At 37.9% G+C, this 25,002-nt stretch overlaps 1 protein-coding gene and 1 pseudogene across 1 annotated transcript; both read left to right on the top strand.

Moving 5' to 3' along the window:
• Positions 1–5,242: 5,242 nt before the first annotated feature.
• On the top strand, positions 5,243–6,399 carry LOC122358559 (B-cell receptor CD22-like; the record flags this gene model as incomplete). Its single annotated transcript, XM_043258416.1, has 3 exons — positions 5,243–5,321; positions 5,796–5,831; positions 6,170–6,399. Coding segments are annotated over exons 1-3 (297 nt in total), but the record flags the coding sequence as incomplete, so codon positions are not given.
• A 2-nt stretch (positions 6,400–6,401) lies between these two features.
• On the top strand, positions 6,402–23,642 carry LOC122358586 (annotated as a pseudogene).
• Positions 23,643–25,002: the final 1,360 nt, after the last annotated feature.

The following is a 25,002-nucleotide window of genomic DNA, read 5'->3' as shown; positions in this document are numbered from 1 at the left end:
ATCAGTGAGATAGATCGAACCATAAGGGAATCCAGATGCCGCAGGGAATATGTGTATGTTATGATCTGATGATTCACAGTGTCAAAAGATAGACCAGCATAATTAGAATCGATGGATCAGCCTGCAGCCCGCATACGGTGGACTGAGATAGTGCGCAGTCCCAGCTGAATGGCTGACCAAACCTGACTGGTTAGGGTCCAGCTTCGTTGTTTTGTGAGTAAACGAGTGACCTGGTTTATCTGATCAAAGCCAACCTCTTTCTCAAGTGTTTTCGCTTATGAATAAAGAAAAGAGAGACAGGCCCGTAGTTATCAATAAGGAAGTGTTTAAAGTGTGGGCTTTTGAGCAGTTAAGGTTACCTCGAGCCTGCTTAAATGTTTTTGGGAAGGTGCCTGTGAGGAGAGATGTGTTGATGATGTGTGAGTGCTGAAAACAAGATTGTGGGGAGGATTGCTTGCAGAAGATGAGAGGGGATGGGGTCTAGCGGACATGTCTCAAGCAATGTCGGATACCCAGTTCATGTCTGACAGATCTTAGATTTATGCCCATTTTCTCTCAGCGCTGCCCTGAGTTTGGCCAGATGCTCACGGAGAACATCAGACAACCAGGGGGCTAGAAGAGGCAGTCCGTGCTGGCCTGGAGGAAAGTGGGCAGATGTCGTCTAGACAGGAGGTTAGAGTACTGCACAAAGTATCTGTAGCTGCATCATCCAGAGAGAGAAATGGGTAGGTGAGGAAGGAAGGAGGATACAGCAGAGGAGAGATGGGAGGGAGAAAGGCAACAAAGGTTTCCTGTCTGGAAAGTAACCGGTATAGGGTTGGTTGCTCAGGAGATTGCAAAATGCAGTTTAAATGTAAGAAGGAAATGGTCAAAGATGTGAAGCGGTTGTACTGAAATGGTGTTCGCAGTACAACTGCGTGTGTGTAAATTAAATCAAGCTGGTTTCCTGATTTGTGAGTGCTTGTCATGATAAAGCGTTTGAGATCAATGAAGTTAGCCAAGTGAATGGGAAGTGTAATAGCATAAGGTTTGTCAAGATGAATGTTGATGTCCCCAAAGAGTAGAGAGTGGAGTGCCTTCACTCTGTAAAGAGACAACAATCCATCCAGCTCCTCTAGGAAGGTGTCTAGAATATGTCCAGAGGGGTGGCAAATTATCACAATGTGGAACTTTATCGGATTAGTTACTGTGATTGCATGAAATTCAAATGAGTTGTAATTACATAGAAGTGAGTGGGTTGAATATTTTCGGAATCCAGGTCTCAGTCAAGCCCAGGAATGCTGAGTGAAGAATGTAAAGAAAAAAGCCCAGAAATGAAGTCAGCTTTGTTGACAGCTGACTGGCAATTCCTGTCAGACCCTGTTGTGAGAAAGATTGCGGTGTATTAAAGGATGTAGGTTAATGTAAGATTGTATTGTCGTCTGTCATGCATGTGTTGTTAGAAAGCGAGTTGAGAGACAACCTGGAATGGGTTGAAACACATGATAGAGTAGGAATACAATTCTTCACACTTATGCAGCTTTTATAGCCCAGAGGCAAACAATTTACAAGTTACCAGTAAGAGCACTCTGAATAAGTAAATCACAACGATTTTAGTTAATTAATTATAGTTAATTAATGATCCAAATTTAATCACAACTAGATGGATCAGCAGGTTACATTTTAATAAATATAAATAAAATAACTAAAAATCATGAAAGATTGGAGTCAGATAAAATTATGTATAAGGTCAGTACTATAATTGGAAAACCAAAAGATTAATAAATATTAGTGATTTTTAACAGATTTAGAAAAAGAAAAGGATCCGAACACACATTGACCTTACGACCAGGACCTCTGATTCCATTCTGCAGGAAAAGGGGAACCCTTACAGATAAAATTATTTATAAGGTCAGTACTATAATTGGAAAACCAAAAGATTAATAAATATTAGTGATTTTTAGCAAAGACGCAAAGAAAAGGACCGAACACGCATTAACCTTACGACCAGGGCCTCTAGATTCCATTCTACAGGAAAGGGGACCTTACAACCGCCTTCACATCCTCGATCACGTGGTTGTTGATGTCCAACCCCATCCCTTGGCTGCCCAGAAGAGGGAGCTCCAGCTCCTGGTCAGTTAGTTCTCTGATGTATTTTTCCTCACGCCTCAGGCGGACAAATGTCATTGAGCAGGAGATCCGAATGGCCTCAGGAATCATCATCCGGCAGCGGCCTTATCGAGTCCCAGAGGCTCGTTGGCAAGCTATTGAGGAGGAAATACAACAGATGCTCAAGTTAGGGGTGATCAAACCGTCTCGTAGCCCTTGGTCCAGACCAATCGTGATGATACCAAAACCTGACAGCACCCTCCGCTTTTGTAATGACTTCCGCCAACTGAATGAGGTGTCGGACTTGACAGGTACCCAATGCCCAAGGTGGATAAGCTGCTGGACCGACTGGGAAGGGCCGGTACATTTCCACACTCTACCTAACAAAGGATATTGGCAAGTACCTCTGTCTCCTTTTCAAAAGCAATAACTGCCTTCGACCCCAGCAGCCACTGGCAGTCACCAGACCCTTCCCTTTGGACTGCATGGGGCCCAGCCACATTCCAGCGTATAATGGATCATATGGATCATCCTCTGGCCCCATCAGTCATACGCTGCCGCTTACCTTGATGATGTCGTCATACACTCTGTAACCTGGGAGGAACACATTGACCGACTGCGGAGAGTGCTGCTCAGAGCTCCGACAGGCTGGACTCACAGCCAACCCCTCGAAAAACATCACCTGGCGCTGTCCAAAGCTAAGTACCTGGGTTTTCAAATAGGGATTATCCGGCCCCAAGTAAAGAAGGTGGAAGCTGTGCGGACCACCCCAGTCCCCTCACCAAGGAGAAGAGAAGAGCACACGCGGCACCAAACGCACTGGGGACACTGGTTCACCCATATTTCCTTGTTTTTCTGTTTAATAAATCCACCATCCGGGTTATTTATTTTGAGCTCTTCTTGCCGTGTGTTTTCTTAACCCCCGTCACTATACATATATTAAGCAGTGTCAAAAAAGGCAGGAAAGCCATCATTTATTTTATCTGATATGATTCTTCACCTCTAAATGCCCATTGCGGTATTTTTGCAGCATAATACTACTGTAATTTACAGAAATGCTTACAGTAGTCCAGATAAAACAATATGCCTAGTATTAATTAATTATTTATTTTTTCACATGGTTATTTTTCTCACACTGTGGCTTCTGACAGGTTTGTACAGAAGTTGCACACTAAGTGAAGATGCTGAGAACTGCTGGTTGTGGTCACACTGTGATGATGTGAAGAGCTGAATTAAAGAGTTAAAACAACAGTGAAGCACAAGAAAAGAATCCGTAGATTTGATAAATCTTTTAGACATTTTAGCCATTTAGACTTAAACCTGGTTTAAAGCAACTAAAGGAACACTGTAAGGTTACAAATTTATGTCATTCTGCATGAAGCAAGAAAAAAACAGATCTGAAAAACTGACGCAAGCTTCATTTCAAACTCTTTTTTTGTAGTACTTCCTCTTTCACACTCACTTCTTTAAATACACACACTTGCTCTATGCTCTATTTCTTGTGTTTGGGCCAAGTCTGAGAATGAATTCCACAAGTGTGTGCACAACTTTTACCTAATGGGACACACAGTGTTATAAAAACTCATCTTTACATAGCTTTTATTTTTATTTTAAATACTTAAAAATTTATTTTTGAATGTCTGTTCAGAACTCTATAACAATTTAGGGTACATGTCATGTCCATTAATGAATCAATGTAAGGTAAATTATCTTCTACAAAAATTTTTCACCCATTAAAGTATTACAACCTTATAATTATAATTTTATAAGTAATATAAGTAACCTCCCTGACTTATCTCAATTCCTTTGTACATCCAATACAACACAAAACCTTGATGATGTGACAGAAACTATGCACTTTCTTTTTTCTAGCACTTTAGATACAGTTGTTCTTTTATGCTTAGAAAGATGAAAGAAAACAATCTGACTCCGTGGTATAATGAGAACACTGCACCCCTAAAGAGAATAGCCGGAAAAACAAATCTAGAGGTATTTGCATTATATCCTGGTGGGAAAGTACCCTATCATTACCAGAAAAAAACATTAAAAACTGCTAGATCTGATTATAGTCTCTTTTAGAAGAAAACGAACACAACCCCAAGTATTTATTCAATACAGTGATTAAATTAAAGAAAAGTAAAGCATCAACAGGTGCTAACATTCTCAAGAAGTACAGCAGTAATGACTTCATGAACTACTTTACTTCCAAGATTGATACTATCAGAGATAAAATTGTAACTAAGCAGCCATCAGTTACAGTTTCACATCAGTTAGTGAGCTATAGATTCTACTCGTTCTCTATTATAAGAGAGGAAGAATTGTACAAACTTGTGAAATCATCTAAACCAGCAACATGTATGTTGGAATAGGTTCTATCTTTTTCTATATTATATATTTTCTATATTGTTCTATATTTTCACCATTTATTAATTCATCATTGTCATTAGGATATGTTCCCAAAACCTTCAAACTGGCTGTAGTTAAGCCTCTTATTAAGAAACCACATCTTGATCCCAAAGACTAAATTACAGACCAATCTCTAATCTCCTTTTTCTGTCAAAGATACTAGAAAAGGTAGTACAAAAAAGTTTCTTTTTTGCTTTGAGTCAAGTAGCGTTGAAAGAGATGAGTTTTGATCTGAAGGTTGAAGATATAGTGTATAATTTGACTGAAATGATTCAAGTCTTGATTCAGAGCTCTGTCTGGAAGTACTTGACGTACTCTGTATCAGGTGAACATCATCATCACTGAAATGCAGACATGTACATCCCTCTTTTTCACACATTATTGTAGCACAGTTTGTGCTGAATACAAAATAATTACCAATAGTGTGTTAAAAGAAGCAGAAAAAAGCACAGATGTCAGGGCGTCTCAAAACATCTCAAGGGCCCCAAAATCACCTCGGACCCCAGAGGTTAAACCTGTATGGATTCTGGTTTTGGATTACCCTAAAAACTGTATTTGAATTCTCCAATCTTCATGTCCTTGTGCTGATCGTACCTTGACTATGAATCATGACAACATTTCTGTCCAAAACTTTTTTTTTTTTTTTTTTATTTTCTGAAAACTTATAATGACATTTTCTCACACATGAGGTATTTGTATGTCTGTAATGTGTCGTGTTGGATCTGACTGTATGTTTCAGGAAGTCTTGAGACTTTAACACAGTCTGTGTTTAACCGTCTGTCATCATTCAGTCAGTATGGAGCTCAGTCAACTTCCTCTTGTGTTCTGTGAGTATTGCTTTCTCTGAAAGGATTTCAGTTTTCATGCTTTATAATAATGTTTGTTGAATCAGTTCTGCTGGTGTTTCTTTATTCCTCTGCTTGTGATCAGACTCTTGATTCTCTGCTATGTATGGAGATGAAAACTGTCAAATATTAAACTAGTGTCTCAGTGTTCATCTGCACACATATATGCAGTCCTCCATACAAAATCTTAGTATGACTTCATCTTTATTACTGTCACAGTTTTCAGACCCTTGAAAATGTAGACTAGTTAGATGAAGAGGTCAAGATAAACTTATTAATACCAACAAAAAGTGTTACCAAAATTACTTAATTACATATGTTGTGAAAGCTTAGAAAACTTTAAGAGTATAATTATGTTTTACACACAAAGGAAGAAAAATATATCTGTATCTATTCATATGTCTAATGTAATGTACACAGTATGAGCTCAATGCTGACATTCTCTTTGTGTTTTAGTGCTGATTTCAAATATCTACTCTGAACAAACTCAAGGTAAATGAATTTATTCCCATATTTGCATATGAGTGATTTTATACTTTTACAAACCAGCTATTATGATTTAAAATTATTATAAATACACCTTGTTAAGTTATGAAAAACCTTGATACACCTTGAAATTTCATTGAACCAATGGCAGTGACAATAAAAATATTTTTCCTCACATAATGAACTTCTTTTTCATAAGACACTAGTGACTATAACAGCTATAGAGAACAACACTTCAGTTTAATCTGATATAGCATGTACTTTAAAATAAACTGTTTATACAGCAAAAACAGCACATTTGTAATTTTATTATTTACATTATTTTTTTAATTGTCGTTGTACAGAAAAACTGAAACCCAGAGTGATCATTAAACCTGATCAACATGTGTTCAGAGGAGAAACAGTCACTCTCAGATGTGACATATATGATGAAGGAGTCACTAGCTGGAGATACTTCTGGTATAAAGAAGGTTTAGGCAGTGTTTTCAAGTATGGACAGGAACACACATTCAGTTCTGTTTCTGAGTCTGACTCAGGTGAATACTCCTGTGATAGATTTAATGGATCGAATGGGTCTCCCGCAGTGATGTAGTTACTCTGACAGTATCAGGTGAGTCTGATCATCTGTTCATACACACAAACACACATTTCATATGTTATTAATAAGTGATTTCTCAATTTCAGCTTCCAGATTAGTTTTTTAAGTGTTTCTTAAGCGGTTAAAAGTAATCTGATTTTTTTGAGGACAAGCACCAAACTTTTGTTGCCTTTTTATAACTCAGTCTAAAAACCTAAATGAAAGAAAATAGGATTCTTATCCTGATCTCAGAATGAAGTCTTAATAATCAGACATTGTAAAATATATTGTCATCTGTTTCTCTCTTTTTACTGTATCATTGTCATGTTTTTTTCTTTTTTTGCTGAACCTAAACTAGTTGCAACACTTCCCTGTTTAAGTAAGCTTTGTAGGAATGGTTTTGTGTTTGGTAAGAGCTCCACATACTGGTCAGAAGAAAGACTAATTTTATCATCATTGATCACTCCGTCGTTCTGAAATGTTGTGTAAACTGCTGTATCTGATCAGAACTTTGGTCACTGATGAGTCTCCGTAGTTCAGACTCTGTTAAACTAAAGGCTGTGGGTCTGAAGCGGCTGTTCAATTCAATTCAATTCAATTCAAGTTTATTTGTATAGCGCTTTTTACAATGGCTATTGTTCCAAAGCAGCTTCACAAAAACAAATTACTACATAACAAAAAGCAAATCATTCCACAGACAAAAGCAAGTCACTACACAGCAGGATGCGTTACAAAACAGCAGGATGAATTACAATGCAGAAAAGTTCAAGATAGAATTAGTCCAGACAGAAGGTTGAGTTTTCCTCGACGTCATCGCAGGAAGGTCATCTCCTCACTGGGTCCACTGGAGAGGCTCGGTAACTAGATGCCTCGGGATGTACATCCCGAGGTGGAGACAAAAGGATAATTAGAGTAGCGGCCATTCATACTATTGGGAATCACGATGTACTGTAGCATAGGTTTATGTTAATCTTTACGAGTATGCTTTGCTAAAAAGATATGTCTTTAGCCTAGACTTAAACTGAGAGAGTGTGTCTGATCCCGAACATTTGCAGGAAGGTTATTCCAGAGTTTGGGTGCCAAATGAAAACGCTCGACCACCTTTAGTAGACTTTGCTATACGAGGAACTACCAGGAGCCCTGAGTTTTGAGATCTTAAAGAGCGTGACGGGTTGTAGCGAGACAGAAGGCTGGTCAGATAAATGGGGGCTAAACCATTTAGAGCCTTGTAGGTCAGTAACAGTACTTTATAATCAATTCTGAAATGAACAGGCAGCCAGTGCAGGGAGGCTAAAACTGGGGTTATATGATCATATTTCCTTGTCCTGGTAAGAACTCGAGCGGCTGCGTTCTGCACTAACTGAAGCTTGTTTATTGAAGATGCTGGACAACCAGCGAGCAGCACATTACAGTAATCCAGTCTAGATGTCATGAACGCATGAACTAGCTTTTCTGCATCTGAGAGAGAGAGCATGTGTCTGAGCTTAGCAATATTTCTAAGATGAAAGTAGGCAGATTTTGTAACATGAGTGATATGGTGTTCGAAGGACAGGTTGCTGTCAATATCACACCCAAGTCTTTAACTGTCGAAGTAACGTTTATATCACATCCATCTAATTGTAGTTTGAGCTCAGAAATTTGCTGTAAACATGAATTTGGTCCGATAAGAAGCACCTCTGTTTTATTAGAGTTTAATAGAAGAAAATTTCCAGTCATCCAGTCTTTTATGTCTTTAACACACTCTGTTAATTTAGACATTTCTGATAACTTATCAGGCTTAGATGAAATGTATAGCTGTGTGTCATCTGCATAACAGTGGAAATTAACCCTGTGCTTTCTAATAATGTTCCCCAGGGGCAGCATGTATATAGAGAAACAGTAAGGGGCCTAGAACTGATCCTTGAGGCACACCACACTTTACAGGCATTGTACTAGAGCGGTCTCCGTTTATATCTACAAATTGATAACGGTCTGATAGGTATGATTTAAACCAATTTAACGCCTGTCCCTGTACACCAGCGGTGTTTAAACGCGCTCAGGAGAATATTATGATCTATGGTGTCAAATGCAGCAGTGAGATCCAATAAAACTAGTAGCGAGACGCAGCCTCGGGTCGGAGGATAAGAGCAGGTCATTAGTGATTTTAACTAATGCGGTTTCTGTGCTATGGTGCGGTCTAAAACCTGACTGAAACTCCTCATAGACGTCATTCATCTTTAAGAAGGAGCATAACTCAAGCAGACACAACTTTTTCTAATATTTTTGATATAAATGGGAGATTTGATATCGGTCTGTAATTAGATAGTTCATTAGGATCAAGTTGTGGTTTTTTGATCATAGGCTTAATAATTGCTAATTTGAATGGGTTGGGTACGTGACCTAACGATAGGGAGGAGTTAATAATATTTAGAAGAGGTTCACCAGCTGCTGGTAATATATCTTTCAGAAATTTAGTTGGAATAGGATCTAATACACATGTGGCAGATTTAGACTTAGTGATTAGTTTATTTAACTCTTCCTGTCCTATGGTTGCAAAACACTGTAACTGAATTTGCTGGGTACTGAGTAAGGCTGGACTAAAGGACAAAGTTAAGGGTTGATTTTCTGTTATTTTAAGTCTGATATTATCTATTTTATTAGTGAAGAATTGTATGAAGTCATTGCTACTTAACTGAGAGGGTGTGCAGCGTTCTGTTGCTGACCGATCATTTGTTAATCTAGCCACTGTGCTAAATAAAAATCTAGGATTGTTTTGGTTGCTTTCAATGAGTTTACGGAGGTGCTCGGCTCTGGCTGCTTTTAGTGACTGTCTGTAAGTGCACATAATGTCCTTGTAGGCAATTCTAAAAACCTCTAGTTTAGTCTTTCTCCACTTACGTTCTAGTGAACGAGTAGCTGTTTTTAGAGAGTGTGTATGACTATTGTACCATGGTACACTTTTATTCTCTCTAACCTTTTTTAACTTGATGGGAGCGACAGTATCTAATGTGCGAGTGAAGATACTGCACATACTGCTGGTCATTTGCTCAAGATCATCTGCTTTCTCAGGTTTGCGGAGCAGGTCAGATAGATCTGGTAGGTTGTTTGTGAATTTATCTACAGTGGTTGGGATAATAGTTCTACCCAGTTGGTAACGAGGTGCGGCTCAAGGTTAATCTCACTTACAGAGAGTTTATAAGATATAAGGAAATGCTTGTAGTGAGAACAAATCAAAAGTGACAAAATAGTCCCTCACTGATTCGGTGCATTGCTGTTTTTTGGGGGTTAAACTGTGCTGTATTTTAACACACGTGTGTGTCAGGTTAAGGACAACACATTTAGTTCATCTGAACACGACCAGTTCTTCTTCTTAACTCAGGTTGATATTCTTCAAATGTTTAAATAGTGAATATTTAAGAATAACACATCTCTGACACAAACTGTTATTTATGACACATTAGTGCCTTAAAAAAAAACAGATGCGTTAAAAACAACACAACTTGTGTTAAAACTTAACCCGCCAGTGTGTTTAGTTAAGGATAAATTTGTATTAATTCAATTTTCAAATGATTTGTTTAATATAGGCAGTCTGTTAAAATATAACACACTAATGTGTCATAAATCATAAAAAGTGTCGTAGATGAGATCAGTGTTGTGTCTGAGTACAGCTTCTGAACACTTTGCTAAGGACTTATAAAGAGTTAAAGACCTAATGAGATAATTAAGTGACTAATTAAATGATGATTGTGAATTAGTGATGAACACCTGCTGTTACTGAGACTTACAGAGGATCAGATATTGATGTTTTATTGGTTCAAATGATGATGTCACCATCATGGAGGACTGTGTTTGCTTTAGTTGGGCTCTTGGCCATTTTACTAATTTAAAAGAATATGCTTTTAAGCGTTTACAATGTTATTTTACAGCAAGCTTTAGTAAGTTGACACTGTATCTTCTCTAAAGGTCGGGGTGAGTGGGGCAATGAGCCAGTGCTTGTAGTTTATAATTTCACCACCAGAACCTAGAAACTAAAAAGTAAAGCATGTAAAGCATTATTCACTAAAATAGAAAAATGTTGAATTTTAACAAACCATCATTATTGTGATCAGAGTTTACTTTAGTGGGACTTTTTCTTTGAAAGATCAGTATAAATGCTAATGCTTTAATAAAAAAAAAAGAAATGTTTTAAAGTTAAGTTTTTTGTGATGGTGTCAAACCACTAAAAATTAATGAGTGAATTAAAAAATGTTTCAGTCAATATGTGAGTAAAAATTGATTTGTGTATTGTTTCATGCACTTTTAATATCTGTTCTCTTAAAACACACACTTCCATCAAGAACCAGCTTCTGAATCTCAATGTTTCAAAAAGAAAAGAATGCTCCCAGAATGCATTGCAACAAAATTATGTTGATGATTTCACAATTTCATCTACATCATCTTATCATGTCTTCTACTAGTTTTCTTTGTCATTACAAAGTGTTTTTAAAAAACAGAATTGCAGCTAAAAGAGGAAAAACAAAACAACACTAAACAGTCCAAGACCGAGTTCTTTCTCAAGAAGAACTTCTGTATGAAAATCAAACTTGAGTTCATTTCCTAAAACCATCATCAGTCAACTATGGCCACAAGTTCTGTTAAACTCCTTTGATAACAACAGAGCTTCTGACCTTAGTTACCTAGTTATAAAATATACATGTGAACCAGTAAGCTATTATTTTAATTGAATGATTGAAAAAATATATTGTTATTGTTTAGTGCAAGTTATTTAAGAATATTATTTAAGAATTGTGAATCATTATCCTAAAGTTTTCAGTGCATTTTAACAATTTCAACATTTTAACAGTGCAGTTCAACAATGTTCCTAAATGTTGTCTGTGGACTGTATATATGTGCAGCATATCAATGTACATGTGGGTTAATATGATTTTTTCTTAAATCTGTGTGTAAATTCAAAACATTAAACATTAAAATATTCATAAAATTCTGTCATGATTGAGGGTCTGAGGCGTGCGGATCCATTCGCAGGCTTTTATTGAGCACAAAGGCATGGTCAAAGCAGGCAGGCGTCAAAACACAGCAAACAGAAGTATCAGAGGCAAGGCAACAACAATCCAAAAAGCGAAGGTCAGGTCAGGCAGCAAACAATCAGAATAACAGAAGACAGGCAGGGTCAAAACCAGGGAAACAGAAACAATAATCCAATAGCGATCTAACAAAACAACAGGCAAACAATGCAACCTGCAGGTGAGGGCCTGCTACTGAATTTATAGTCCTTAGACAGGAAGTAGCAGCAGAGGAAGTGATCACAGATCACCCAGAGGTAAGAGCTCCCTCTGCTGGCTTGGTGACAAATACTTTTCTGAATATTAAGGTTGCTAATGTAATGAACTTGGCTTTACGTCAACCTAAGGAGCTAAATATGATAATGATGGGAGCTCGTGTCACTTAAGGTGAGGTTATGAGTGCATCACATTAGAAAGATTGATAACTTCTAGAACCTTTTTCTGTATCTTCAACACAAGGAAAACATAAGTGTAATAAAATTTTATTAACAAAAGACAGACAAAAGTCATCAGCAACTACTAAATGAAGACATCTATTAATAGGAATAAAGAGCATAAGTGATTATGTTGGATGCTAGTATTTTAGAGTTATATTCTGAAAGAAATGAGGTAAAGAAGCTTGTATGCATCTAACAAACTGCTATCAGCTTAATAATATCTAATGTAAATGAGAAAATCATATACTGATACACAACAGTGACAAGGTCTCTGGAAGAGGTCTGGATAAATGATAGTTAGGTTCTCTGGGGTCGAGTGAGTCTGGTGACAGGGACTTCATCCACTGCTCTAGCATTCAATATTCATGATGCATAAATTTATGAATGATTTTATTTTCAAAGCTTCTGGACATCAGTTTAGGAGTTTGTTTCTTATCCTGCCATTGTTTCTGGTTGGATTTAAAATGTAGTTAGCTCAAAAAGATCACAGATTACAAGCTTCCCATCTGAAACAACCCACAGAGTAAAACTACAATAATATCTGTGAGCTAAGATTTTGGCCAAATCACACATCAACAGGGACCTTAAAACTTCCCCCTGGACTACTCTGGCCCGATTGCTTTTCCAGACACAAAATACACTCATCATTACCCTGGACAAAGAAATGTACAAATAAATAAATGTAAAGACAATTAAATATATAAAGTCATAAAGAAACAATGTAAATAAATTCATGAATGTGTAAATAAACAAATTAATACATAAACACATTTAATACATTTACAGCAATTACCATATTTATTTTTCTTATCGGCATTCCATATTACAAAGATTTAGTGTGTGTTTTACAATCAAGTGTTCATAAATGATTAACACATTACTTTTTTATTTATTAAATTAACTAACTATTCTCATTGTTATTTGTTGTTATTGTACAGAAAGACCAAAACCCAGAGTGAACATTAAACCTGATCAACATGTGTTCAGAGGAGAAACAGTCACTCTCAGATGTGACATATATGATGAAGGAGTCACTAGCTGGAGATACAGCTGGTATAAAGATAATTCAAGAGGAGTTTTCAGTGATGGACAGGAACACAAGATCTGGTTTGTTACTGAGTCTGACTCAGGTGAATACTCCTGTGAAGGATCAGAGATCAGAGGATCACGCCGGTCACACACGAGTGATAAAGTTACTCTGAAAGTATCAGGTGAGATTCATCTCTTCATACAGATATATATCATGCTATTAATGAGTAACTTGAGTAATTTTACTTCACATTATGTATTAAAACAAAATACAAAATAAAATTTAGGGGTCAGAAAGTAAAAGTCCTACCATAAGTTTATCCCATGAACTACATCAGATTTTTTTCTCTACTGAAGCTGAGGGGCTAGAAAATAGAGAGTCTTAAGAAAATTATCTATATTCATGACATCAAATTTACTTTATTACTTTATTACTAATTTTTTAAAGAGGACATTACATGTAACGGTCCCATGGCGTGAAAATATCACTTTATGAGGTTTTTTAACATTAATATCAATCAATCAATCATTTATATATAGCACGTTTAACAACACAGGTTGCATCAAAGCACTGAACAGTATAAAGTAGAAGAATGCAATGACACGGATGTAATATGAGTTCTCCTAGCCTGCCTGTGGTCTCCCAGTGACTAGAAATGATGTTTAGCTATAAACAAATTTCGGAGGTGCACGCACTGATAATTAACGCGGCTGGCTTCTCGTTTCCTAATCACGCAATTATCCAACCAGAGCAAGAGAAGCCTACTATAAATTCGCACAAGCCTCTTACCTCGATATCTCGTTCCTAGCATGATATTCAGCATGTCCGAACAAGACCAATCGCCAGAAACCTACGAAATCGAGGACGCCGAGCCCTCCACGACTCCGCTGAGCAAGCACGCTAACGCCCGCCGGAACTTCAAGCGAGCACGGCAAGCCCAGAGGCAGAAAACTAACGCGAGCAACTATCCATTTGCCAACGCGATTAAGATCACGTTCGCCTCCACCTAATTCTCCACCTAATTCCCATGGGAAGACCCGAGAAGTCAGCCTCTGCACCCGTATTAAGCCTCCGCCCACCAGGAGACGGCAGAAGGCCCCCAGCTAGTGTCAGCAAAGCCCAGGACCCAAACACAAGCAGCTCTTCCTCCAGTTTCCAGCGGGCAACCCACGCGGCAGGCACCACGGTTCCAGCCATCAGCCTAGCCATTACCCACTCCGTTTATTGGATCAGATGAACCCACAACAACAGTACTCTGCCCAAGTCTCTCTCCACCATGCCTGGCCACCAGCCCACCCAATCCACTGTCCGGTATTTACCAGCCTCAAGTTTCTCCTATTGTTCTAGGACCTAACTCGTCCATTTCCGTCCCCACAGCCCAGCCAGCCATAGGTGCCAGCACAGGCACACAGATGCCTCCACTGAAGATCCCAGCCGTAGCTGTTACGTTTTCCAGTGGTTTCTTGGGAGAGAAAAGGACTCGAGACTCGAAATAAACTTAAACAGATTGAATTTTTTTTTACTTGCAAAATAAACATAGGCAGGCAGGCAGAACAAAAACCACACGTAGGGACTTCTACGATCGGACAAACGTGAACACAAAACACAGGGCTTAAATACACAAGGACATTAACTACATTAATGAGACATGGCTGCAGACAATAATACAATTAAACACGAAGGGAAGGCAGGGCACAGATAGCACGTGGCTCGAGACAAAAACAATAATAAAGTCCAGAGATGTGACAGTAGCACCTCCTATTCCTCCTCCCCTCCCCTATTTTTCTGCTACCAGTCTGAACCCAGGTTCAAGACCCCCCTCATCATCTTTACACACCTATTCTTCTTTCCCTCCCTATTTTTTCCACTCTTTTCCCCAGATCCCAATGCCAGAGCCGCCGTGAGCTCCAACCCACCCCACAAGTAGCCCCCCACCTGTCTCCAATTCCATCAGAGTACAGATTCTTGCAGAAATCCAGGATGCTGGCGCCAAGCAGGACCCTATGCAACCCTGGTTCTTCTCTATTGACAACAAATATTCCAGTGCACCATCCTTTAAGGTCCCTCCTCGAAGCCTCCCTCGACTCAATCCTACAAGCAGTTTCTCACAAAACCCTGCAATCTTACCTGACCGCTTGGAAATGCTTTAAATCTTTCCAGGCAAGGTATAACCTCCAATTCCCTGATTTTTCCCTGCTGTGTATCACTTCTTTCATCTCCTTTCTTAACACCTCAAAAAAAAAAATCTGCAAGTCGGTTCTATTAAGGGCTACTTAAGTGGTATTCAATTTTCCATAAACTTATTCACGGCATCACCTCACCTCAAATAACCAATGCTCAGACTTCACTTTTAATCAAGGGCATCCAAAGAAGGCATCCTTCCCAATCCAACTCAAGGATGCCCATCACCCTTGAGATTCTTTCAAAATGTATATCCACCCTCCGCAGAGGCTACTCTTCTATCCATCTACCATTCTATCGGTTTCCTCAGATGTTCAGAATTTACAGTCAACTCCAGTTTTGACCCAAATATTCAACCCACTATCTCTGACCTATCTATCGTAGAACAAGAAACTCTATCCTTTTGCATCAAACAAAGTAAAACCGACCAGTCCAAAAATGGGCATTTCATATATATTTTTAACCTCCGAACTCCTACTTTTCCCCTTCAAACACTTCTAGCTTTCCTCCAATACAGGAAATCCCAAACTAAAACTCCACTCGACCCTCTGTTCACAGATGATTCCAACCACCCTGTATCTCGATTCTGGTTCCAAAAGCACCTCAAATCAGTCCTCTTTTACTCCGGAATCCCGTCAAAAATTTCTCCACACATTCCTTCAGAATAGGGGCAGCCATCACTGCAGCAGAGAAAGGTCTCTCCCAACAGCAAATTCAAACCCTCGGCCGCTGGTCTTCTAACGCATACAAAAGCTATATTCGTTCAGACCAATCACTCATCAAAAAAGCCCTCCAGACCCTAACCAGTCCCAACAGAACTCCAAACCTACCACCCCGCAGAAATCACCCAAGGCAGGGCATCTCTTCCTCTACAACGGCCAGCTCTCGCTGTATATGACCATATACAAAATCCGTCACCGCAGTGGCCATACCAAGTAGGAACATTGCATCCACCGCCAAGGACCGCTCCCGCTATAAACAGCCATATACAAAATCCGCCACCGCAGTGGCCATACCAAGCAGGAACATTGCACCCACCGCCCTGAACCGCTCCCGCTATAGACGGCCGTATATCCAATACAGGAGCATTACAGCCACCGCTCGGGACCGCTCCTGCTATAGACGGTTGTATACAAAATCTGCCACCGCAGTGGCAATGCCAAGCAGAACATCGCATCCACCGCTGCCGCCACAGATGACCGTATACAACAAACCTGCCACCACAGTGGTCACCCTAAGCAGGAGCATTGCACCCACCGCCGTGGATCGCTCCCGCCGTAGACAACCGCGCACAAATTTGCCACGCGGTGGCCAGCACAAGCAGGAGCCTTGCACCCCACCACTGTGGACCGCTCCCGCTGTAGATGACCCTATACAAACCTGCCACCGCAGTGGCCAACACAAGCAGGAGCCTTGCACCCATCGCTGTGGACCGCTCCCGCTGTAGATGCTAATACACTCCCACTACCTTAGCAGCAGACCACTCTAGCTGGAGTACTGCACCCACCGCTGTGGATCACTCCTGCCAGAGATGCTCACATGCACCTACTGCTTTTAGCAGCAGACTGCAAAGCAGGAGCATTGCACCCACCGCCGTGGACCGTTCCCGCTGTAGATGATAGTATACAAAACCTGCCACCGCAGTGGCCAACACAGGCAGGAGCATTGCACCCATCGCTGTGGACCGCTCCCGCTGTACATGACGGTATACAAAACCTGCCACCGCAGTGGCCAACACAGGCAGGAGCATTGCACCCACCGCCGTGGACCGCTCCCGCTAGAGACGCACACTCGCACCCACTGACTTTAGCAGCAGACCGCAAAAGCCGGAGCTCTGCACCCAGCGCTGTGGACAGCTCCTGCCAGAGACGGTCATTCCCACATGCTGCTATTACAGTGGACCGCTCTAGCCGGAGAACTGCACCCACTGCCGTGGACCACTCCCGCTAGAGACGCTCACCTTAACTCACAACCCCCTCCCTCACTCATATTTCAGCCTCACACATTCCATGCCCATTCTCCTACACCCACATAACATCATCCTAATACCATTCCAATTTCAACCAACATATCCATGCTCATCCTCCTTTTTAGCTAAGTCAGTAGCTTTTTGGGGGGCTGCTTACACGTGTTTTTTGGCTGCTGTCTTAATTGGCTTTTTGGGGGGCACTCAGGGATCGGGTCGGACACCGAGCCCTGTCCACTTTTCACAGACAAGAGGAAAAAACTCTGGACTCGGTAGTCCACCAAGTTCCGAGCCCTCTCCTTGACAGCATGCCAAACACGCTTACTTTTACCGTTACTATGATTAATTATATGTAAGTGCGAACTCGTGAAATGGTGATGATAGGTGTAAAACACTCTCTATATTCTGCTTCACCTTTGAGAAAATCAAAGCTCAGACGACAAATCTGGAGTCTTTATGTCTTCATACAGGGAAAGGTTACCTCTTTCTCTGCTTTGCCCGTCGAAAGAATTTAACAGATAAAACCAGATCATCTGAACTGTACTCTTTGAGGATGCACGATCTGACAGGATTGTTACTATGAGGTGAATCAGATCTCACAAACTCACTGTGTCTATCTAGTCATGATGAAGATGAACACATTTCAGTTTCTTCAGGCAACACATTTTTACAGAGATATTATTATTCCATCTAGTCACAGCAATGAATATACAATAACACATGATTATATATAAATCAGCAGTTTGTTGTTTTACACACATGCACACAGACATTATTTCATAAATGTCAATAAAACTTTAGATGCTTTAGAGGTTCAAGAAAGTGTTGTCTTTTAAGAAATGTGCAAACTCAAGCCTTATGGTGGTTTTGTTTGGTCTGTCAGTGGCATCAAGTATGCAACCATATTTCTGATTTGAGGCCTGCTTGTGTGTCACTTGAAAGAAAAACAGGCCAATCAGAAGAGAAGCTCAGGAATACTAATTAGACAGACCAAAATCAACCTGTTTTTGACAGAGCTATATAACAGAACTATTTACTGATGTTACTTTTATGGTATCTCTAAATGAGTTAGAGCGACATCTGATGTACCATTAGAAATTTAAGTTTAATTTACTGCAATTACAAAATTAAATAAAAACTATAACATGACAATTAGTAAATAAATTTCCAGAGATTATTCCAGAAAATTTAACTTTTACACAAATTTGATTTTAAAATTTTTATTAAAATTTACTAATTGCAGAAAATGAAACCTAATGTATAATGAAGTGAGATGTAGTGAGATAACCCATATTTGGAATTTTTGTTTTGCATGAATCCCATCCAAGTGCAAAAAAATACAGGTTCAGTAAAAAAATGTATGGCTTAATGGCTTCTTTACATTGCAGTGCTGCTATATAACACCTTTGCAACCCCAGAGAACCGCTGAAGAATCATAAAGGTGCTCCACCGGTTCTTTACACATTATCTGTGCTATACAGCACATGAACCTCTCCAAAAAACTGCTGAAGATCCTTCTGTGTTTTTTAGAGTGTATGCTTTAACACTGAGCAGATTTAGAGCTGGGTGATAGACTGTTGATAAAGAATCCACTGTTTGAGATTTAGCTGTTTTCTATAATATATATATTTACATATATATATTTGTATTTATATTTATGCATACATTTACTCCTATGGATAAACAACTATGATGATAATACACTGCAGTTCAGTAAGACATTCGCCAGACCAGCAGAACTTTTTAGATACTAATGGAACCTGCTTCAGGAGAATAAAATTATCTAGATGTTTCAAATCATTTCCTCAGAAACTGAAAGATGGTCTTGACATATCATGCTTGAGACAGAAATATTAGCTGAAATATTCATTTTAAAGCATATTAATGATTGAACCCTTCTCTGTTTTAGATCTAGTTGGAGGACAATAAGAGTCATAGATTTCATTTAATAATGAGAAAATGAAATGAGATAATTGTGTTAAATACATGCTGTTATTAATCACTCATAACATTTACAATAGAAAATATTAGTTTTTCATAGAATATAGAAGAAAATCAATATATCATCTTAAATATTTTATTAAAATGTAAACACTGAGTTCTCAATGAAAATATTTTATCAGCACTTTATACAAAGTGTTTGTGACACACTGAGCAACGAAACTCGACTCTAGTTGTGCTTTAAAACGTAAAATCTGACGCTTGTGTTCAGAAATGATCATCATTTGCATATAAAGATTCAACTTTGTGCTGATCCCCCGATCCTCAAGAGAAAACAAGGCTTTCACACAGAAGAAATAAACAGATTATAATAAACACACGATTCTGATAGGATGTGGTTTCTATGTGATTTTCTTGAGATTTGGATATTTTCATAATGAAATAATAATGAAAGTTACATGTGAGAGAAATTTATACAGCGACAATTTTAACAACAACAAATGACCAAATTCCACATGTGACCTCAAAAGGAGATTAGTACAAACACTGGATTGTGGTTTAAAGTGAGCTTTGAGTAAAAGTGTATTAATCTCATAAACTGTCTCATGTAGCATGATGCAGCTCCAGAACAGGTTCAGTTCTTCTTCAGTATCTAGTTTGTCATAAAACTTCACAGAAGGTCACAAGGAAATGTTTGGTTGAATTTATTTAGAAATGCTTTTGATAATAGTTGGGTCAATGATTACTGGGATTGATGTGACTTGGTGAATGTTTGATTGTCAGAATAAAGGCTGATAATGGCTGAATAAAAACAAAAGAATTATGATAAAAGAATAATAATGAACATTATTTCTCATATCTGGTGAAGGTGTGAAAACTTCTGTTTTCCTTAAACTAGTTTGTCATGCATTTCTTTATTTCATCACATTTACAGGTAAATGCTATATAATTTTCTTTTATTGTTTTTTTTTTGTGATATCTTGAAACTGCTTTTAAGCTTGACAATAAATCTAATATTTTAATGTGAAAATCACATCACGGCCTTAAAAGTTGCATTCAGTAAGAACTTGTGTTTGTACTTAACTACAAGAGAAATTATACACTAAAAAATATGTTCATGAAAGTACAAGTGCCTAAAAACTACTTAAATACAGTAACTTGGGAAGTTCATTTACATCCACATCCTGCCTACATCTGCCTGTTTTTCCTTCTGTCCAGCCCCATTTTACACACCTCACATTTACTCACAGATACTTCACTGAGATCTTCTGCTGGAAAACTTTAATAACCCATAATCCCACTAACTTTCTATTAACAGATCTTCCTAAACTGACTGTGACAGCTGATCCTCAGAGTCCAGTGTTCACCGGAGACTCAGTTACTCTGAGATGTGAGGATTCAGTCACAGAATGGATGGGAGTTTCTCTGGAGAAAAGACTCAAACCCTGAATCTACTGAAGATCAAACTAAAACAATCAAACCTGAGAAAGTCTCTGATGAAGGAAAGTACAGCTGCAGAGCACGAAGAGGAGAATATTACACAGATTACAGTAAACCTGTAACAGTAACAGTATACGGCAAGTATTTTTACATAATGAACATATCATTTAATGAGACACTCAGTAAGTGCAAGAGAACAACATGTCAGTATTATATGAATTAGCTTTACAATCAAGTAACTGTGTTCATTAAACAAAAACGATTCATTATTCTCATTGTGATTTGTTGTCATTGTACAGAAAGACCAAAACCCAGAGTGAACATTAAACCTGATCAACATGTGTTCAGAGGAGAAACAGTCACTCTCAGATGTGACATATATGATAAAGGAGTCACTAGCTGGAGATACAGCTGGTATAAAGATAATTCAAGAAGAGTTTTCAGTGATGGACAGGAACACACATTCAGTTCTGTTACTGAGTCTGACTCAGGTGAATACTCCTGTGAAGGATCAGAGATCAGAGGATCACGCCGGTCACACACGAGTGATAAAGTTACTCTGAAAGTATCAGGTGAGATTCATCTCTTCATAAACACACAAACACATGTTTAACATGTTATTAATGAGAGATTTCTCTATTTCAGATCCCAAATCAGTTTTAAGTGTTTCTCCACAGAAGTGGTTGACTGAAGGAGATCCAGTGACTCTGATCTGTGAGGTTCACAACTTCTCTACAGGCTGGACGTTCAGCTGGTTCACTTTAACTGAATCACCAGGTAAGTTATGATGTGCTTCATGTGGTAACATCTGAATTAGAGATTCAGTCCAGAATATCATTTAATATATTGTCTGGTTTTACAGGTGGTTATCATCTGCTCTCAGACAGCAGCAGAGGAGCAGGAGGAAGATACAGGATCAGTTCTGCTGCTGTAGATCACACAGGAGTTTATGTGCAGAGCAGAGAGAGAGAAAATCATCTTATAAAACACAGTACAGCAATAAACAGCTGCTGTGGGTCACCGGTGAGGTCAAACACAACTTAAACTACTGGTTCATACTGAATAAAGAGAGTTTGTATAAAGCTGTAACTGTGTTCTCAGGTGTTTCTGCTCCAGTCTCTCTGAGGGTCAGTCCCAGCAGAACTCAACACTTCAGATCTGACTCTCTCTGAGCTGTGAAGACCAGAGTAACTCTACTGTATGGAGAGTGAAAAGATACACAGACAGTGATCTGGAAGATTGTTCATCAATACCTCGAGGATCACACACAGGATCTACATGTACAATCAGTTACGTCTATACATCACTCACTGGAGTGTACTGGTGTGAGTCTGAATCTGGAGAGAAACATCATCCTGTTAATATCACTGTACACTGTGAGTCTGGGTTTCTGTTTTATTCATTTCACTGGTGTGTTTACAATTATTGCATGAAGCAGGATGATTAGACAAGTGCATTAATCATCAGTGGACAAAAACAAAACAATAAATAAATAAATAACAGTTATACAGTCAGTGTATGTCTGCTGTGTTTCTGTAGCTGAAGTGATTCTGGAGAGTCCTGTTCATCCTGTGACTGAAGGAGATAGTCTGACTCTACACTGTTTATATCAATACACAACTCCATCAAACCTCAGAGCTGATTTCTATAAAGATGGATCACTCATCCAGAATCAAAATACAGAGATGATCATCTCTCCTGTCTCAAAGTCACACGAGGGTTTCTACTCCTGCAAACACCCAGAGAGAGGAGAGTCACCCAAGAGCTGGATCTCAGTCAGACGTGAGATATAAGAAATATAAACTATTGAAATATTTCTGGACACTTTACAGCACTAATCTAAATGTTAAACTATATCTCAGCTTCTACAGGCTCAGTATCTGAGGATCTCAAACCCATGATAATTGGAGTAACAGCAGGACTGACTGCAGTCTTCATTGTTGTCTTCTTGGTTCTGCTCTGGTGCTACAGAAACAACAAAGGTCTTTTAATTTTACATCATACATTTACAGACACTGACTCTGTTCCTAATCAGCTGGTTGAGATGGTTTTCTGCTCTTAACTGGTCTCCCAAACCTGGTAAAGATGTTTTTTAGACTGAGTTTAGAAGGTTTCTAGGCAGTTTTCAACTGCATTCTTCAAAATAAAGGATCCAGAAGGTCTGCTATAAAGAGCTTTTTGTTAATTGAAAATTTTCCATTGACATTTATTCCCGGTTCCATTGATGCCAGTAAAGAAGTTTTATTTGAACAGGTGTTAAATCTCCTTCTAATGTGAATCCAACATCAGACCAGAACCAGAGTGACGCCGGACACAATACACTGCTGACTGGTCAGTCTTCACCCATTAACCATCAATAGATCTTTACAAACTGAGACTGAAGACATTTTAATGAACAAAAATATTCATAAAAACATTTCATTTGTGTAATACAGGAACTGCTCATGTGTATGACTCTGTTGATGTTCTTGTTAATAATGGTAAGAACAGTGTAGTTTTTATGGAAATCATCTTTTTTCTATCACTGTGATATATGCAAAGCAAATCAAGTTTTATTTTTCTTATTGTAGACCGTGTTAGTGCACCTGCTGAACTCACATATGCTGAGATTGAACTGAAATCTAAAACAAAGCAGAAGAAAAGAAAGAAAATAAAGGTGAACAAAAACTATGCTCTTATGATCATAACAGTAGCTAAAATCACTACAATTTAAGTAACAATTAAGGTATGGTAGTATGCATAACAATAACAAATCTTAGCTATAGAGCTTTTATAAAAATATTGCTATTTCATATAACTTTTGGACATAGAGTAGGCACTGATAATATACTGATGTCATCTTTTAGAGAATAAAAAAGCGGAGAGTTCTGAATGTTTTTACTCTAAACTCAAACTGAAAACAGATCAAGGTAAGTCAAACTAAAATACAATTCTACAAACTGCATCTATAAAAGAATAAAATCAAACTAAAAATCAAAAAGGTGTATTTTGAACTCATCTGTATATTTTCAGGTGCTGGATCAAATGATGTGACGTATGCTCAGGTTAAATAGAAATGACAAGAATCCCGGGATACTGATTTCTGTTGAGAAGAGCTGACCAGGATCTTCAATGCTGTGTAATAACCTTTATTGAGCACCTGATGTCAGTAGATTTATCAGAACTTAATATTAGAGATTCAAACCCTCGTGTGAGTCAAAAAGTTTGCATGCTTATCTTTCATTGTTGGAGGAAAAAAAGAAGAAAATAAGAAAGAAAGAAATATGATTTGGGAATGATGATTAGTGAAAACCCTGAAATATTAAGGAACTTTTATATTGTGAAAACCAGGTCTGGTAAAGTTAAAGTTAGCTGTAAATGTATATGTAGAAAAGTATTTGTAGCTATGTTCAAATATAAAATATTTTATTGTATAGAAAACGTTAGCTTTTTGTATTTGCTGTCTTTTAAATTCTAAAAATATTTATCAAGAAATAAAAATCAACTGGAGGAAAAAAAAAGAATATATATTTATAGTAAAGACATGGAAATATATTACAATAGTTAATTGCCTTATTTATGTTAAATTATATTCAATAAAAAGAACTGTTTGGTACATAAAGTTCAGTAAGATTAAAAAAATGTATATATTAGGGGAATGTTTCAAATAAACATTGAATCCTATAAACAAAATAAACAAAAGAATCCTAAAAAGTATAAATTTCCACAGAAATATGAAGCAGCACAACTGTGTTTCACAGTGATAATAAAAAGAAAGGTTTCTTATTCAGAAATATTACCATAATATTCAACATATTAAAAATGTTTACATGATAGATCATGTGACACTGAACGCTAAAACTTTTGATCACAAAAATTACATTTATAAAATATATTTAGGTATAAATCTGTTGTTTTACACTCTTGAGCAAAAACATTGTATTTTTTTTATATATATATTTATATATAAGTTTACAGTTTGACAATGTCTTTGAACAAATAAAATGTGGAATTAAAACATTTTATTTAATATGTTTATTTTTTCCTCCCAAGTACTTCTGTATAGTTCACTATATTGAGAACATTTCAAATTATTTGTGTAATGGTTTGTTGTAAAAACTTAATAAAAATGGAGATGCATAATAATAGTCTACTCAGTTCTTGCACACTCTTAAAAATATTGTTTAAATTTGATCACAACCAGTGTGTCATTCTTCTTAACACAGGCAGTGTTATAATATAATCAAATATTTAATACACCGATGTGTCATAAATTACACAACAAGGTAAGTGGTTATTTAAGCTGCATTTTAATAATAATAATAACAATAAAGTTGAAATTTAGCTCAATTAAATTTATTTAAATGTAGCTATAATAAATTTCAACTACATACCTTAAAAAAGAAATTCAGTTCATCTTTTCTTCAGTGTAGATGTGATGTTCTTAACCAGATAAACACATCAAAACTCCAGGAAACACAACAAGTATATCTCTGAGAACAAAGGAAAAAAACATTCTGATAAATAAGAGCTGAGAACACAGCATGGCCATAAACATGTCTAAAAAATCTCATTATCTCCTCC

The sequence above is a fragment of the Puntigrus tetrazona genome, chromosome 15, assembly GCF_018831695.1.
Source record: "Puntigrus tetrazona isolate hp1 chromosome 15, ASM1883169v1, whole genome shotgun sequence".
NCBI classification, from domain to species: domain Eukaryota; kingdom Metazoa; phylum Chordata; class Actinopteri; order Cypriniformes; family Cyprinidae; genus Puntigrus; species Puntigrus tetrazona.
Note: the sequence above shows the minus strand (reverse complement) of the source record. Positions and strands in the feature narration are given on the sequence as shown.